This window comes from Halichoeres trimaculatus, unplaced genomic scaffold (genome assembly GCF_033239565.1).
Source record: "Halichoeres trimaculatus isolate MK-OKI-2021-1 unplaced genomic scaffold, fHalTri1.1 fHalTri1_scaffold_21, whole genome shotgun sequence".
Lineage (NCBI taxonomy): Eukaryota > Metazoa > Chordata > Actinopteri > Labriformes > Labridae > Halichoeres > Halichoeres trimaculatus.
In genome coordinates this window covers 11,286,252-11,305,589 of record NW_027437199.1, presented here as the reverse complement: position 1 = coordinate 11,305,589, position 19,338 = coordinate 11,286,252, and the positions used below count along the sequence as shown (strand labels likewise).

The following is a 19,338-nucleotide window of genomic DNA, read 5'->3' as shown; positions in this document are numbered from 1 at the left end:
TGCCAGACAACATATTAAAGCAGCCAAAAACTGCTAAATACTGGTTTACATGATCCTTGAGTAGAAGGTTGAGTTAAAAAGAAATACACCTCTTCTGGACTCCTTTTGTGGATGTTTTATAAAGCAGCTGGATGGGAAAAGTTTGGGTTGAAGGGGGTGTTTTTGACATTTTTATGCAGCTTTAAACCGTCTCTTCTGTAACCCTGAAATGGCTTTTACAAAATTTACAGTTAAAAAGATTATCCTTTTTTTCACCAAACTGGTGTTTTAGAAGACCCCTGTTTAAGCTTTTCTGAAAATCTGCACGTTTAGTATGAACATACAGCACTGGTTTATACCCATGTTTAAAAATGAGAAAGCATGACATCCCCTTTTTAAGTAAGCAGGGAAAAAGTTTTAAATCTGCAGTGACAGATAAATGTCAAAGCTTTGAAATGTCCTTTGAATAAAAATGTCCCTCTGAAGGACATTTAGTAGCTCTTATGTTTTTTGTTTTGTTTTGTTTTTTTGCCAAGCTAAATGAAGCTCTCCTCATATTTGGAGACTATGAAATTTTATTAACTTCATTGCCAGATCGTGATATCTAAAGCTCTGTCATGTCCACCCTTCAACATGGACAAAAAGAAACTGGAGAGTCTGCTGCTTCTCAGAGATCTGTGGTGTCCTCTGCGAGACAGAGAAGGAGAGGCCTGTAGACTGGCGAGCAGATCCTTTACCCACCTTTTAGCTTTCACTTGTTTATACTTTATATTTCATGTTTTGATTTTTGCCACAGGTATTCTTATTTTCTTGAGGTAAAAATTTAAACATGCATGTCCTCATTTGTGTGATAGTGAAAACGTTTTGTGTGTGTGTTTGCTGCAGGAGCGGTGGATGCAGTGTGCGAGGTGTCCCAACGTATCCAGAACAATACTCGGCGCCATGAGAACCACCTGCAGCTGTGCCGGGTGCAGAAACTGCTGAAGGGGCGAAAGACGAAGGTGTTGGCTGCAGGTTAGAGCCTCTGATCACTTATTCCTTTCATCTCCTCCTCATCCTCCTCCCCCTCACGCTCAGAGAGCTGAGGGAGGAGGAAGGGAAATAAACTGAAGGTAAATTAGTTAACTTTAAAGAGATCCCAGCCTGGATTGATTAAACTGATGGATTATTTCATGCAGGATATGTTTTGATTTTTGCTTTATTAGCAGAAGATGCTATCAGTTAGCATGTCATTTCCCTTTCCTCCTTCATCCTGCCGTCATTTTTTTCTCCTCTCCATCACGGTTCCTGGGGACTTTTCTTTGCACCCCCACCCCGGTTGTTTGTCTGGCCTCCTTGTTGCTCTTCTCACCCTGCCAATCTCCCCCAGGACCAATTAGAGCCCGGCCTCGTCTCTCCGACCAGCACATAAAAAGGATGCAGTGTGTGTGTGTGTGTGTGTGTGTGTGTGTGTTTGTTTTCCGGGATATGCAGTGTGTTTCATGTGTGTGTGTTTGCGGATGTGTCGGTGCGGCGCTGAATCGGTGCTCATCTCTCTAATGCCGATGTGGGAAGTTTCAAAAGCTTCCTCTCATCCGAGTTCTCAGGCCCTCCTCGCAGCTCCGCCGGCTTCCTCTGCAGCCAATAAACCGGCAGTCCCACCAGGCCCACTTCAGAGCTCCCCTCCACCCCTAAAAACCTCCCGCCGACCCGCACTCCTTCCTCCCCTCCAACACCTCCTCTAATGTGGCAGAAAGAAAAGCTCTGCCTCTTCCAAATGAGAAGCAGCGCAGCCCCTCAAACATATTAAGTAGCTCTGTAGGAGACGAGGCGGGGGGACTGTGAGACACAAAGCCTGAATCAATGGGACATCGATACAGCAGACAGACACCGCTTCACTGCCAAACCTCCTTCAGTTTAAAACAAAGGTGTCTCACACTTTGTATCCTATTACATAGATTTCTTTTAATTATATCCTCCAGCTTTCCAGATAGCTGCTCTGCACTTTCTGTTCTCTGTCATTTTTATCTGGGCACATTTTATCTCAGGTAACTTTCGGTCAGTCACACATGTGGGTGCACAGGGTTCCTACATCATGATGCAATTCAGCAGAGGATCTTTGTACTAGTTCAAGCCTTCAGAATTGGGCAAACAGCTAAAAATCGTTTCAACTTTAACATTCATTTAATTGTTAAAAAAGGAATAACTCTCATAACCTGTTTGTACAACACTCTCCTTTAAGTTACCATAAAGTTTTCACAAAGGGCTGCACATGAAGTTGATAAAATCTATTATTCCAGTGCATAAAAAACAGACCACTCAGAAGTTATACATCAAACAAATGTTTTCAGCCACATTTCAGCAGGGACATTGTTCTGGGGTTTGGGAGCACAGCCTGCCAAAGCTGGACAGCTCTGTGGCCTCCAACTACAACCAACAAACCAGATGCTTTGAGAGGACACAGTCTCATATGTGGTCAAATGTCACTTCAGAATCTGGTCATATTAAACTTTTTTTGCTGGTTGTTTATAAAGTTTGATTTTTTTTTTCACCAGATTTTGAAATAAATTTGAAAATTGGACAGAAAGGACAGATCGTATGTGGATGTGAAGCTGATGATGCTAATTTTGCTAATATTAGCAAACAGCTTCAAGTCTGTGTGTCACATAGCGCCTATTCTGTTACCTGTCACATGACCAACTACCCAAAATGGCGTTGGCTTGTACCATATCAATGATACAAACAGCACTAAAATTATATTTACCGTCATTTCCGTACTACTGGGGACACCTGAATATAAGCCAGACCAACTAAAATTAGATTAGTCAGTGGAAACGCTGTAAAATGCTTGCAGAGACGAACTGAACTGCTTGGTGGAAACTGGGCTTTAGTCTGCTTCATTCACCTCTCAGTTTTGATCACTGGTATCTTAAACACTCCTCTCTCCTCTGGACCTCCTCTCTGACCTGCACTAAAAGCCTCAAGTGTTAAAGAAATCTGTTGACTCTCAAACTGAACTGCCCTGAACCTCAGTTCGTCCTGCTCCTGTCTCTCTGTTGTTCCTTGCACACATTAGGGGGTTCAGGACCCTTTGTAGATGCCTCACCTCCCTCGCGCCCCCTCCCACTTGTTGCAGGTAACAGTCTTTGTAGTGGAGCAGAGGTTCTCTTTGACAAGAGGAGCTGAAAGGCCCGACACACTGAGGAGAGCTCGCCACTTCCTGCTCTTTGAACCTCAAAGCTCCGCGGACAGTCAGATGTAGGCAGGGGGTCTGAAAGAACCTGGACCACAAAAAATAAAATATTCCCCTTTCCCCCCACACAGAGAATATCATTTTCAGTCTTATCTGTTGTGGGAGATCTGATTCATCTGAACTCTCAGAAAAAAAACAAAAGTTTTGAAAGACGTACAGGAATCATTATTTAACTAAACCTGTCATTGAAGAAACAACCTAAACATCCTTCAAAATGTGAAGTTTTAAAGACAGATTCAGAAACAGTTCCCAGCTTGTCTGCTTCATCTCCACACCTGATGTGTACTGAAGTGCATCAATCGCAGCGCACTGGACTTTGGCAGCATCCTGATGCTTCAGCAAACATGAAATACACCGCTGCTCATGCATGAAGTCAAAGTTAGAGCACGTTCTGGTGTGATTTTCTGTCTACAAGTTTGGTTAAATTCCTTATTCTGTCTCCTTTTGAGATTCAAAATGACTATAAGGGTCAAATTTTTTATGAGGTTTTGTTGTTTTTTTTGCCTCAGGGCCACTTTTGACCCACTGAAGAAGAAGAATAAAAGTCTTCCATATAGAAAAGTAATGTTAGCACTTCATCACAAAGAGCAAACTCTAAGCCCAATCACAGATTGTATTTTAAGTAGAGTTACCCAATCAGGTGTCAGGGGAAAAAAACAGTTCATATGGAGAGCAAAAGCAGGTAGAACACAATCTGTCATAATAAAACCCAGTAACCTGAGGATAATAATTTATCTCTTTGAACAGATATCTGCAAGAAGAGCAGCTAACAATCTTTTCAAAGTCAGTTTTTACCAACATCATGATATTTCATCAAAAAGACATTACAAGAAAATCAGCTTCTTTTCCACCCTGACTCTGCTAAAGTAAGCAGACGTGCACCTGTGTAACTCCCTATTTACAATGAAACTAAGACTCACCATGATAAGATGAAAGAGAGCTCCTCTGATGGATGTAACGACCCAAGATAAGACAGTTTTTATTTTGCAGACAGATCGAGACAGACCGTCACTGCTCGAGTTGCTGATTGTACTTTAATCAATGAAGCACATGGACAAAGGAGGTCTAGGCTGGACGATGTTCATAATTACTCGATACCTACAGTTGTATGCACAAAAAAATGGTCAAATATTTTAGTCGGAAGGAAACTTCAAACTTTGTAAGCCTTTGCTAGAGTTTGGGAGTCTGGGGAAATGTTTGTACCTAACTCCATTGGTCAGACAAATTGGTATCAAACTACAAGATTATTTGAATGAAACATCTTTTTTGCAGTTATGAGGGCAGGAAATGTCTCAGAGAAAGGCGTTTGCATGAAAAAGATGTCACTTAACAGAATGTAGTTCATTTCCAGCTGTTACTAGTTTCCCATGACATTCATTTTTTTAGATCCAGGATTTCCGTGAACACTGGGATCACAGCTGTCTGACTGTTTTCTGTTACAGTATTTAATCGACTGCTGTCTGTATGTCTCTAAAGGCTTGTTTCAAACTGAGTTTTATTTAAATCACATTTAACACAGCAATCACAACCACGGCTCCAATCTCCTCACCACCTGAGAGAGTCTCAGGGTGTCTCTTCACTGTTTTCCCTTTAAGACCCATGGCATTTTAAAAGCAATTTGACCCCCGCCTGGCCCCGTCACTTAATCTCAGCGGGCTCGTCGCTGGCTGGAAACGTCCACTGTGAGCCCCAGAGGCACGGCTCCGGACACTCAGACTCGCTGCAATCACAGGCGACTGGCCGGGCCAATTACAAAGCACCCTGCACCCAGGCTGAATTTTCATCTTATCTATCCAAATGTCAGCCTCCTGCTTATTAGCTATCATCTCGCTGCTGCCAATCATGGAGGGGAAGATGAGAGCCTTCCTCAGAGTACAGCCACACCCTGACACGTCTGCCTCCCACTGAGTCCATCTTATTTCCTCTCCTTCATCTTTCTTCTCTTCACGGCTTCGTTAGGATCATTATTTTTAGTCTCTGCTGCTCAGAAGACAATTATGATTACCAGAGATACGTTAAAGCTGCATTGGTGGTCAGTCTTGGTGTGTCCATTGGAGTAAGCTAGGTTTCAGGTTCATGGCTTTCATCACCAACATCTATTCATTTAACAGGCTCAGTTTTGTACACAACAAAAAGAAACCTGAACTGCAGCTATCTTTGAGTCTAAATGATGAATCGGCACATGCAGTTTTGATCATAGTCCAGTAAATTTCTTCGTCCTGCAGCAGGTAACAAGCTGTAATGTCTGCAATATAATCCATGATGGATCAAAGTGTGTCCACTGAAAGTTCTTGTATGTGACATTACAGAAAGGATCCCTACAGAGAGAAAGATTTTTTGTCAAAGAGGAAGATTCCTTTTAACCAGAAACAGTCATTACATCACTTTCTACAGACATATCAAACTGCACTGACAAAAAACAGGAGCTTTACCTTTGAAAAGCCTGGCAGAAAAACAGAACCCTATACAGAAACTTTGCAAATAAAAGTGCAAAAAAGTGTTTCATCAATACACCAGATGATCAGCCCAACTCTACTTCTGTGGAGGCCTACCAAAAGCGGCTTCATGACAAGACAGTTATAGCGCCACCTACAGGCCTTCAGCGTTTCCGTAAAAACACTTTTTTTTCATTGCATTTTTGCTGCGTTTTAGGGTTTTCGCATGCAACATTGTGTAAATGAGGCCTTAGTGTTTGAGGCCTACTCTTCCAATGTGTCATGAACTATTTAGGGGATCCTTTTGTGATAACCTCATTATTTCTGCAAGTCTCATGAAGATCAGGAACAGATTATTTTAACAGATTCAGAAATGTATGCGATGTGAATATGTAGCAGTTTGAAAATCTGCACATTTACATTATTACTTTATATCCATGTTTGAAACAATGGAAAGCAGAATACCCCCTCTCCAAAGACATTACATCAGCCGGTGTATTACAGTTTCTTGATATCTCAGCACCTCCATCTGTGACCTGTACAATCAGCCAAAGATGATGTTTCTGGTCTGTGTCTCAGGGCGCTGGTACATCCGTGAGGGCTGGCTGAAGATGGTCCCCACTAAAGGCAAGGAGGCCAAGCCGAAGATGTTCTTCCTCTTCTCTGACATTCTGCTGCAGGCCAAACGCTGCAGCCCGCTGCACCCCACCAACGGGGACAAGTTTGCTGGCCAGCACGCCTACCCTCTGCAGGACTGCAGCGTGGAGAAGGTGTTTGGACACACCAGGAGCCAGGGAGGCCTGCTCAGCGTAAGTAAAAACTCATCAGAGAGACGAGGGTGGGGAATAGGCCAAAAAAAAACAAATGACAAAACATAAGATCATCCCTGTGTGAAGCTACAGCTCTGCAGATGATTAAATCTGAGATGAACGCAACACATTGAGGCCGATGAGAACATCAGACTCACTTTTCCTGTTAAGGTCGAACTGTTTGGTGCAGTGGACACAGGAATCAGTTGTTACAGGTAGAGACTGGTAAAAGTTGACTGTGAAATTTTAGTGTGTTTGTCAAACAGCAGGTGGAAGAGACATCTGTTCATTGATATGAGTCCACACATGAGTGAATCTTTACCTGCAGCTTGATTTGATGTCTGTTTATTTTTCTTACTCATTGCTTGGATGTTTTCTGTCATCAAGTCTGAAAAATGATGTTTCCTGAAGCTTTTCCAGCCTCACTGAGTCAAACTGTTCGTCCTCTCAGTGTGGACTTTTGTCCTGATAACCTCACACTCTCACTGAATTAGACAAAAACTGAACTTTTAACGCGTCCCTGTCGTCTCTGTCTGCAGGCCTTAGTACAGCTGCCGGCTGACAAACTGTGTCTGAATGATGAAGCTGCTGTCATGAAACATTCAAAGCAGCTCGTCTCGCGTCATTGACTGAGGAACCAAAGCGTCTCTGCAGCGAGTGTTTAGTGTCGATGCTTCGCGGTATCAATATTCATTTCAGCAGCAAACGCCTCTTTTTATGTGGGGCTGTTAATGTGACGCTCAGCAGCGGCGGCGGCGTGCAGCTCTCATTACTGTCTCATACACTGCTAAGTGTTCACAGTGCTGTCCGTCTAAACTGAAGGCTGTAAGAGGATTTCTGACAATCACTGCAGACTCGTACAGGACGCAGATGAGGCGTGACTTCAGAAAATTCAACAAAAATTCATTTAACACACATTGAAGAGATTCCCTCCTGAAAGAAGAGAAAAAAAATAAACCATTAACAGCCTGATCAATGGATTAATGGTTTTTCATCCGTGCTACATTTTTCTATTCTATTAGAGTCACATTTTGGTTTGAAATCTGTCAGATATGATTATATGATAACAATAGCATCAGTGAACACCGTCATATAATAAGGCTAATAACTGTCAGTGTCATAGTGTTACAGTGTAATGATTAAATTTCCAGTTATGATAACTCTTGAATTTTGCATTTTTAATACAAAGTGTTTTCAAGATAAAAATTAGAAAAAAACATCCACTGCTTGATTAAAACATCGTGTTTTTTTACTATCTGAGCTTTCAAAACCAACTTTCTATTGGTGTCATTGGTGACACAGATTGGTATGCAGAATTTAAATTACCGTAACTCTTCAACAATTGGGGCACACGAGAGAACTCGAACACCACCTTAAAGAAGAAAAGACAGGCTTGACGGTCATATTAGGGGTAACTACATAGCAATCCACATTCATTGACGTTGGAATCATAGGCAAAAATTTATGCAAGCTGTTCTCATTACCGTAACTCTTCAACAATATAAGCAAAAGAAAAAAATCCAAATGGTTCCTGAGAGAAGTAAAGTTGAGCTTTCTTAGCATGATTTCTGACTCTTTTAAGGACAAAATTACTATAGAGGTCCAAGTGGCCCGTTTATACTTGGCTGATGAAGAGCAGGTGTTCCTTCATTCTTCTTTTGCTTTTTTATCATTGTGCTTTATTTTCTTTCTCATAAATCTTTTATTTTATCTTCTAAGGATGGACGACTACCGATACTAGGTATCGGTATCGGGCCAATACCTGCCTTTTATCAAGGTATCGGTACTCGTGAAGGCAGCCAATACTCAGGGCAAGAAAATCCTACGCAGAGCAAGTCCTCCTCACCAGTAGTTGCCACGTCTTGCTGTGGTTAAACACCACTGCAAATATGGGTCAGGTCCTGTTCAGACAACATCAATTAACCAGGGAGAGTTAACAGTTTAACTGTTTTAATTTGCTCTTCAAAAAATACTTAAACTCTGACAGTTGTCAGTTTTATTTTGCACTTTTAATATTTTAAAAAATATTTGTTTAAAAAAAAAAAAACAGAAACTCAGATAGAGTTGCTTGTTTTTGTTGTTGTTTTTTTGGACTAAATGTCAGAAGGACCGTGCTGTCCTTTATCAAAAAAAGTGGTATCAAACATCCATATCTTCATGACTTACACTTGCTCTTGCCTCGGAATAATGAAAACGTCAAGCTAAACTGAGACAAATTTGATGATTGTTCATGTGACTGGAGGTACCTATCAGCTGTGACTCAGTGCTTCACAATTAGTTTAATTGCAGTTACACTTTGAAAATTAGTTATGTAACTATATAAGCTAAGCAAAAAAAAAAAAAAAAGCTAAACCCTGAAAAGAAACCTTCATTTGAATCCAAACTACTGAAGACATGCTAAAATGGATGGAAAATAAAAGCAATACATGGTCGTAAACAAAGACAAGGATGGTTTTACTCCAGTAATTAGTCAGTGCCATATTTTGTCTTTTGTTAGCTAATTCCAAAATATACTGCAGATTTTTATAAAACAGTTAAAAATCTTCACAGATTTTGAATTTAAAGTTTTAAAAGGTGTTTCCATTTTAAAGAACATGTGTGGTACCTTTCACTCATTATCATCCAGCAAAGATGAGAGCTCATAGGTACAATTCAGGATTCAGGATCTGTCTATTAACTGAGAGTGTACAGGGCAGATGAGAGGAATCAGAGTTAGGTTTGAGGTAATCCTTGCATCATCAGTGTGTCAGTATGTTGTCCTTCCAGCTCTCTGTGGCTCGCCATGTTCCAGGCGTCGTGAATTAAAATCATTCTTCCTGCTCCTTAATGAAAAGTCTCCTGATGTGCAGATTACTCCTGGCTGTATTATGTGTGGAGAGCAGTGATGGCCGCCCGCTGTAACAGAATCTCTCAGCTGCTGGATCAGATTAGGCTGCAGATCCGTCTCCTCCGGCCCTCCACTAAATACATCTTCCTCACGCCTGTCGCCCTCCCCTCAGCCCGCCGCGCCTTATCTAATGGCAGAAATGGCATTTCATTAGCCTCTTATCCCGCCGAGGCCCCGATGCATACTCAATAGCATTACACGTAATTTCTCATAAGGACACATTATTGATCCCGGGCCCTTACCTGAGCGCAGGAAAAGGGCTGTCAGCACTCCAGGGCCCAGCTCATCCCACCAATGAAGAATTAAAGCCAAATTAAATTTGACAGCTGTAAATGCCAGGCCAATCTATATGCAAAGTTTGCAGCAAGAAAGGCTTTTATTAAAATTTCTGCTGTTTGTTTTTTCTTTTCTTGGTCACACGAGTTTGTAGAGAGCGTTTTCCTCTTCCTCTTTCATCGCTCTGCAGTCTAACATCCCCTCGCTGCTCCAACATTTTCCCACATCCCTGACACATTCCCTTTGATGTATAAATAATCGAGCTAAATTATGTGCGGCGATGAGGCTCCGTGCTCTGCCGCTCTTATTATACAAAGTAATTTCTACCTAAGAGGGTCAGATTTCCTGACAAATCCCTAATTACCGCACCGCAACACAAGAGGAATCTATTTGTGCATAAATGAGCCGCTGTCCCCGCAGTGTGAGGAGCCAGCACTGAACTCTGTAATGAGATAATATTTCTGATGAGACTACATTAAAATCTTAATCTGTTTAATGTCGGATGAGGGTGTTCTGTTTGATGTGCTGTGTGTTCAGGTGTGTGAACGCTGGTGATCGATCTGTGACTTTGTGTGCAGCCATAGGTAAATAGGAGAGGTGGTTTAATATGATGAAGGCCTTCGTCTGATCCTCTCCTCTCTGAGTTATGAAGCTGTGTTTGTTTGGGCTCAGACTTCATCCTGCTGCATGTCTCATGAACTCAATCAAAGGATGTTGGAGCAGGAATGAAGATTACCGTTGATTCAAAATGAGAGGATGCAGTTCTCTTTGAGATGAAACGCCGCTCGGTTAAATAAAGACAAAATTATTTCACTCAGCCTCATAAATCAGTTTCCTGTGCGCCCAGTCTGACGAGCGTCTGACTGTAACAGCAGAAATATTCAATGTACAGCGAGCCAACGCAGGAAAGTCAGCTTTGCTTGATACAGCCTGCCCTCTACTGTTTTCAAAGTGCGACTGCAGGATCAGCCCTTGTGATGGGGCAGAACAAAGAGTGGGGACACTTAAGCAACATCTATTCAAAAAATTAAAAGCACTTAAAAACCTTTTTTTTTATTCATCTAAAAAATTCTTGTGACACAGAAAGTATTATTGGTCAGGGGAAGAAGAAATACACTTTCCTCTTTCACTGAGTCTTCCCTTTTTTTTCTTTTTTCTAACTTCATTTTATGATAAAAATGTCTTAGTTTAATTAGGAATGCACCGATCCAACTTTTGTGGTTCTGATACCAATACCTGGTCTTTGGTATCGACCGATACTGATCTGATACCAGTGTTAAATAATAACCTGCTTGCTCTACTGTGAGATATGACTGGTAATGCTTGGGTAAAAAGCAAAAAATGAGTATGTGGAATTACAGAAGTTAATATTTATTTATATATAAACTATGAAATATTTGAATTTTTACTGTCAAAACAATTCTTCATAATACTACACAAGTTCTTTTCAAATGTAAACTTTTATACCCTTTAGACTGGTAATGCAGCTAAAAACAAAGCAAGTAGGTGCATTAGAGGCAGAATTTGAAAAGAGCGCTGGTAAAAAAAAAAAAAAAAAAAAGCCATAAAGCTGTTTGCCTGGATCAGCAACATGGATCTCTTCTCACTGATACTGATCCAGCTTTAAGAGGCACTGATATGCCGATAACCATTACAACCAACCAGTATCAGTGCATCCCTACTTTTAATACTCAAGCCATGGACAAACTCCAGCTCTCGTTCTTGTGGATTACTAAAAAAGTTTTGGAGTCAATTTTTGAATCCAAGATCATACAGGGTTCACTGTTGCGAGGTCTCGCAGCTACTCTAAGAAAGATCAAAATATGTGCGCACACAAACTATGAACAGGGATGAGGAGTTAATAAGAAAGCAAATTCAAATACAGCTAATAATGATAATCATGATATCAATCTTTCTTTATTTGGTGGGGGTTTAGTGCACCCCATACACAGACTACAGCTCATGTTGTTTTCTCTTATTTGACTCTCCATCATGAGCCTTGCTGTATGTTATCCACCCCCTCTGCTCTCCGTTTATTCTGTCTCTTGTCAGTTTTGTAATGTATGAAGACGAAGAGACCTAAAAATAACTTTTCTCGACCTTGGCTTTGCGGTCTCACACCACTCATGTAGCAAGCAGCCCAGGTTTGCTTCCTGTCCAAGATCCCTTTGCTGCATGTCATTTCCCGCTTTCCCTGTCAGTTTCTTGCTCCGTCCACTTTTCAGTCCTCTCTAAATAAAGATTTAAAAGCTCTAAAGTATAACTTAAAACAAAAAAATTAACCATCAAAAGATTAAAAAAGAATTCTCTGATTTGTGTTCAACCCAACTTTATTGCAAACTGTTATTACCACACAGAAATGGACACATCCAGGCACTTATGAGTCTTATTTCCTGTTTCCTCAAGCAGTGGCAGTTTGATACAAGTTCTGCTTCAAATATCAAGTTTTAAAATCTATAGCATAAGTTTATGTATTTTCTCTTGTGTGAGTTAATGAAAAATGCATCTGCAGCTTGTTTCACCCACCCAGATATTTCATATTTGAATGAACAGATAATTGGACAGAAATCCAAAAGTACTTTATGGCAATATTTTACTGTATTATTTAACAAACGTTCTTAGCTCAGATATATGTTTTTTTGTCACCATTATTAAACTGTATTGTGTCAGATTCAAATTAGACCAACAAGAAGATATCTGATTCATATTTGGGACATTTGCTGATCTGTTCTCTTGGGACATCTGTTCTCTAATTATCATGATTGCCTTTTAAAAAGCACAACAATATCAGTCGACCACGGGTAATGACCTCCAACCTTGCCTCTCTTCCTCAGCTGACCTTCCCTAAAGCCAAACTGCTGCTGATGTCCAACAACCAGGAGGAGCTGAACGACTGGTACCAGAGTCTAATCTCTGCTGTCAGGTGTGTACACACACACACACATAAACACACGTAAAAAATGTTTCAATTGTTTATTAATGTAATGTACTGTTTATATTTGAATTTACTGTCGATATAACCCTCAGCTTCAATCAGTTCTTGTTAACTGTATTGATCCACTGCTGAAAATAGTCCCTATGAAACACAATATTTCCTCCTGTCTGAGTAACACAAGCTAAACCTGCACGTTTGTCTGTTAATTTGAACAATACATTTATAAATTATTTTGTGAATCAAATGAGAGAAGTATGTACTGATCTTAATTTTTATCAGTTTGAAAGAAAGTTTTCAAATGTTTCTTTTTTTAACATTTTATTTTAATTTTTTTATTGCTGTCACACATAAAGACAAAGGCTGCTCATTCTTTAACATGTAATAAGCTGCAGCAAACACACATCTGTCTGAATCAGTTCATCTGCAATCATGATTCATTATTATATTAATTTACTGCCTGACTCAATGCTGCAGGTCAATACATTTAAAGAGGGGGTAATGTACTTTCCAATATTTTAAAAATGGATATAAAATAACAGGGCTGGATGGTCATACTGAAGGCCTTTGCACTGGGTCCATTTCTTTCGTCTGAAACTTACGCACGTTAAAAAATAAAGTCAATCTAATGTTCTGTCAATCACGTTTGCACACTCACTCAGAAACTTTTGTCTGTCATTACTTTTTTTGGAAAAGGTTCGATTTTTTGCATTTTTTTGCATCCATTCAGCTCGTTTCCTGGGTAGTTTGACTGTTCAGAGATGCTGTAGGCCACTTAGGCTACTTGCAACATCACATTTTCCCATTTTTTGACATATTTTCTCCACACGTTTTGGGCGTTCGCAATTAAAGATAAAACGCAAAATAAAATAAATGCACCAGATTTAGTGAGTCGGGTGCCTGTGTGTGACATTTTTTTGGAATACGTATCCAAAAAACGCATCCAAAAAAATTGACTCTGTGCAATGACCTTAATGTGTGTAGATTTTCAAGCCTCTACATGTTTAGTTGTCGAAAAAAAATCTGCGTATTAGTCTGTAAACTGCTCAAAATGGCCTGTTCTAAAATTAGTTTGAGGGACGGGTCTCAAACACTAAGGTCTGCCCACAGCTCTGGCCTCCAAAAGGCTGGCCAATCAGAGAGCAGGGGCGTTGTGGGGTCTTAAAGAGACAGCAGCTTAAATGAAGCATTTCAGTGTGCTGTACCCTTACCTGCCTCACAAACTCGTTAAACGACAAAGAAAAGCGGATTATCCTTTAACTGAAAAGTAACTGTGAGGGTGAATAATGAAAGCAGTGAGTCAGAAGCTCTCAGCACATTCAGAATAAGTCTGACAGAGACTCAGATTCTGGATTCAGGCCTTCAGCCTCTCAGTGCTGAGCACTCAGACTCCCCCTTAAAGAGCCCCTTCACTCCCTCCCCAGAGGAGGGTCCAGGTCAGACCTGCTGTGGGCCCCGACCTCAGTGTGCCCGGACAGGCTAATTAGTTTATCACAGTGTCAGAGGAAGAGGAGGGGGGCTGTTAGAGAGCTCAGACCACCCCACAGAGGAGAGGTGTGTGTGTGTGTGTTGGAGGGGCCTCAGACTGACGGCTGTAGACTCAGGGGAGCGTAATTATCTGTGAGGAGGAGCGAGGAGAGGAGCAGGGGTCAGCACTGTTCACACCACTAAGGAGGACGGGGGGTCCACACACACGCACACGCACACACACAGGGCTGAATTATTGATTTAACAAAGACACTCACACACACTGTTGGGTGATGTTGCTCTGAGTCATTATCAAAAATAGATGATTTTCTGTCGTCACATAAGATTCATGTTTACTGATTCTGATAGAAACACACCCCCACACACTTGTCTTTGTCTCACATCCCTAACAGAAAGTTTTAATTCTTTAACTCAGCTTGTGTTATCTTTTGTTAAATATTATTCACACACAGACACACACATTATAAGGGTTAGTAAAGGGAGTTAATGAGCTTACAGATCGGGTCAGGCGACAGCAGGTGAGCAGGGAAGTGGCTGGAGCAGCAGGGAGAAGATAGTTTGACTCTTCATCACCTTTACATTTTAGAAAATCACAGAAATTAAAACTCTGCAAATATTCAGTACGTTTGAGTCAGTGTTATCAGGATGGTATCACAGATTATTTATAGCATCAGTCACATTTTTCCTGTTGTTTTCCCAAATTCAGCTCGTTTCACAAAGCGGAAGGAAAAGAAACTCACCCAATCGACTCCTGTTTAAACTATAAACCAGTCCTGCCACAGGTGTTGTCCCTGGTGGCCTGAAGCATTAGTTTATTTCTCAGTAGAAATGAAATAAAGAATTAATTTCTGCGTGTCCTCTGTCACAGGAAGCTGCAGAATAAAACCAACGATTTCCAGAGAGACGATTCGAGCAGAAGACCTCTGCACTCTGACGGAGAGAGCAACAACAGGAAGAGGACTATGGTGACACACGCACACACTCATCCTTTTTCCAATAAAGTGACCCCAGTGCTTGTTCAGAGTTGGTTCACTCTGAGAACAATCCAAGGAGCACTTGTCTCTCCAAAGTGAAGGGCCATAAAAGAGCCACTAAATACGTCCTTAAAGAGGGGTATTGTGTGGGTTCTTTTAGGCTTAAACTGTACCTCTGGTACCCCTGGAAATAAGAAAAATCCCAATTTTTCTCACACTGGTGTTTTAGAAAAACCTTTACTTCAGCATAATGTCCCCTTAATAATGTCTGTTTACACACATGCATAGTTACATGCACTAATACAAATATATATTTTAGGGATGCACGATATTGGATTTTTGCATATATCTGATAAGCCGATATATCGAAACCCCTTTTGGCCGATACTGATACCGATAATCACAAGTTTGTTTGTTTTTTTTCACTGTAAAGAAAGCTAAGTCTATCCTGTACTGGAATTTATATGTTACTCTTATTGTGACGGTCTTATTTGTTTAAGAAACACACATAAAATAAGACAAAAACATTTGATTTTACCATGAATATGAAATGTATTATTTTTTCAAACTCAAGACATTCAGTATTGAAATACAGAAAAATAATTTCTTTGGATCACATGAACTTTAAATGTACAATGCATTTTTAAACATAACCAAGTTGCATTTGATTATTTTAGAGCTACTGTAACAACCTGGTGACAGACACAGAGCTCTGCAGTGCAAATAAATGAAGTGCTGCATTTTATTTAAGGAGCTTATTTTTCAGATGGAAAATAATAATAATCCTAACTGAATAGCACCTTATCGGCTGTGCATATCGGCAGAAATTTTCATATCTGCCAATACCGATAAATGTGTTTTTAAGCTTTTATTGGCCGAAACCGATATTGTGCCGATAATATCGTGCATCCCTAATATATTTATCTGAACCAAGACTACCAAGTTTCTACCAGTGCTGTCAGACAATTTAAGATAATAATTAATTTTCATTTTTTTAATCTCATATCTGCTTAAGGTCCCCAAATAAAGAATTTGAATTCTAGGACATTACAAAATTGTAGTGCATGACTAATCAAATGAATAAATGAAGATGAGATTTGTAAAGCCACATTTTTTTTAACTGGCCAATATTAAAATGTCCGTGTTCTCAGCCATTGATGTCTATAGATGTCAATTTGATTGCAACCGTCTACTGTGTCTATAGAAGTAAATTAAAAGTAACTCAATCAAAATCATGGTCGTAATTTACTGTGGGTGAGAGCGGTGTGCTCTTTGGATGAGAGCTCAGCATGGATATGAGGAAGAGATGTGAGATGACAGACATGAGACGCTGCAAGTCAGAACAGTTCAGGCACTGAAGATGCATCACAGTCGATGAACTGAAGATGCATCACAGTAGTTCAGAGAGGAAGAGCGGCGCGATCGTGAGAAAATACAATAGAGATCATGGAGTGGATCAAAAAAGAATGTCTGTTTTTTGTATCAAAAACGGGAAGAGAGACATCTTCCTAGGAAGTTTTAGAGTTTATATAGTCATAGAAAACAATATTATTTGGGTCTTGAAAGATCGTTCACGCTGCACTGAGTTAATTGTGTTAATTTTTTTTTCGCATAAATTTGCAATGTAGTTAATTAATCAATTTAACACGTTAAAGTGACAGTTCTAGTAATTACATAAATATTTATTATTACTGTATATTATCAGAGCATGAGTCTGCGACTGTGTCACTGATTTAAAACGATTTGTGTTTTTAGTATTTATGGCAAATGTGAAAGTTCACTGTATCACCACAAACATCACAGGGTTTTCGGCTCTCAGCTGCCTAGCTCTTAAAATAAAATCATGACCTGAGTCTTTAGGGGTAAGCTGAAGCTTGTAAGAGCAGACTCTGTCACATTCTGATGAAATATGATGATGGATGTGCAGCGATAACTCTCCTGATGAAGCGCTCGTGCTTTGTGAAAGACTTGCTCTAATATTCAGAGCCTTCATTTATTAAAACACATTTACATGAACAGTCTCTCTTCCTTTCTCTTCAGGTGAGCTCGGACAGCACTGAGCGCGCTCAGAGGTCTGCTGGAGAGTGGGAGAGCAGCGCCCCCAAGAGGCTGAAGCAGTCTGATGCTGAGGACAGGTTTGGATATTTAATGCTGCTTAGATTGGCCGCTCTGTGGGTTTTGTCAGATTTGCAATGAGGGAATATCACACGTTGTTAGATTTTTAGCTTGACGTGAACTCTAACAGACAGGGGAATGTTTGTTTTTGATCCCTCCTCTTTGTGTCTCAGCAGTGCCGCATCGTCCTCATCCGGCTGTGTCATCCTCTGATGGAGACGTGTGATGTGGATCCTGGCGGTCTTCCTGAGGGTCTCTCTTCAGACCGATCTCTGACCAAACATAACTCACACTCAGCTTCACGTCTGTGCCTTTAATGATGTTTATCACCAACAGCAGCTTCTGCTCTTCATGTGCAATAAGACAAACTTTGTATAAACTTTATTTATCCGCTGCTTTGAACACCAAATATACTAACTGTGAGCAGTCTGATGCTGCTGCTGCTGCTGCAAAGTTTCATATACTAACTACTGAAAACTAACACTGAAATATCTATAACTCCAGCTCCCATGCTGCACCTGAATGTACCACAATGCATTTACAGGCAGCCTGTGGAAAAGAAAAACAACTTGTTTGGGAAAGTGGAAGGTTTAAAATCAAGGGATAAATGCAGTTTACAAATGTTGGAGAGTTTAAGCTCTCAGACTGAATCTTACTTTTAGATTTTAAAGTCAAAGACTGAGACCTAAATATTTTTATATGTTGTAATAAACTCTTTGGTTCTGTGGAATACTCTACAGCTAATCAGATTTATTCACTTTCACAACAGTAGGTCACTTTTTTATGAATGTCAGGCATAAAGAGAAAACTCTTGAAGGAGAATATAAGATTAACAAACATAAAAAATACTCCAGTGCATGAAACAAATCATCAAGCCAAGAGAAAACTATGAAAACTGTACATCAGGCATCCACTTAAACATGACTGAAATATCTCACAAAAAATCAAGATAATCAGCCTGTTATCTGAAAAACAAGTACAATGAAACAAATCTTAGTTTCCAAATCATGGAGTGACGAACTGAGGATCATGAGCTGACGTTTGAAACATAAATTGGAACTCGGCTGTTTCTCAGTTTAAAATAAAAATAGAACTCAAAAGACAAAACGAAACGCTGCAGTTTGTTTCATGTCACTCAGAAAGACATCACTTTATCATCCTCTGATGTTTCATTAACTGAGCTCATGATGGTTTGTCCTGATGTTAACAGAAATCCATGAATGGATTTATTTTTAGCGTTGGTCACTCAGAACAAAAAGACATTAACCAGTTTAGTGTAGTCTCCTTTTTTGCTGCCTCTCTCTGTAAATTATCACTGTTGTATTGATTTGTTCATTACAAGACAGTGATCGCAGATTTGGGATTTAATGACTGGTGGTGGTGGTCTCTGGGAAAGTGTTTATTATCCTTTCATTTTATACTTTAATCCTGTCATTTATCATCAAATATCTTTGATTTCTGTATCATTCTTTTTGTATTTAATCAACTTTGTTTTGCCTTCAAGTTTTATATTTTACATTTTATTTTATCCTTATTTTTGCTTTCTGAAGCAGATCAAAAAAAATTATGAGACAGAGAAAATGAGAAGTTTCAAATAAAACTTTTTAAAAGTTTTCTTTTGTTTTTCTAATTTTTTTCACTAAGGAACAGAAATGTCTATGACCCTTTTTTTTTTTGCAGATGCTGCTCTCCCTACCGAGGGTTTTTATGTACGCTAATCAAAGAAAACTTGGACACAAGTACAAATCAGAGCAGCTCATGACCAGGTCTATTTCCCTCATGGTTCAGGAGGATAAATACAATCTGAAACACTGTATATTCTGCTTTTCTGTTTCTTTCTGTCTTTGTCCATTTCATTCAGCTTCAACTAATGAAGACGTTTTAAATTTTTATCTCTCCTATTAGAAGCTGCAGACAGAGGGAGCGATGACTTTCTATTTCAGAGTTCAGATGATGAAGGTCGATTCATCACAAAGACAGATACAAACGATCAGCTGATCTGGAACAGCTCAGCCTGTTTCTTTGTTGCTTTACTGCTTTGTGAACACTTGAGGGAGACAAACAACACCAACGCTGACACCTGCTAGGCACTGCAAGAATGTTTTCATCCTAAATATTGTTTATTTACATTTGATATAAAAGAATATGATCTGTATCTTATAAAAGCATTGGTCACTGTCCTATCCAGTTTCCAGCACTTTGTCATTCCTC

The 19,338-nt window shown here is 39.9% G+C and overlaps 1 protein-coding gene across 2 annotated transcripts in view; it reads left to right on the top strand.

The window, feature by feature from the left end:
- Positions 1-18,604, top strand: part of arhgef39 (Rho guanine nucleotide exchange factor (GEF) 39) — a 46,574-nt gene extending 27,970 nt beyond the window's left edge. Inside the window, exons 7-12 of one of the 2 annotated variants that reach the window (XM_074698345.1) lie at positions 865-993; positions 6,226-6,455; positions 12,453-12,541; positions 14,907-15,003; positions 17,053-17,147; positions 17,304-18,604. In XM_074698345.1, the coding sequence (XP_074554446.1) occupies positions 865-993; positions 6,226-6,455; positions 12,453-12,541; positions 14,907-15,003; positions 17,053-17,147; positions 17,304-17,340 (677 nt within the window). In that variant the 3' untranslated portion in view covers positions 17,341-18,604. Of the gene's footprint in view, positions 1-864; positions 994-6,225; positions 6,456-12,452; positions 12,542-14,906; positions 15,004-17,052; positions 17,148-17,300 lie in introns of both variants that reach the window. The other variant, XM_074698344.1, reaches the window with a different exon arrangement.
- The last annotated feature ends 734 nt before the right edge of the window (positions 18,605-19,338 follow it).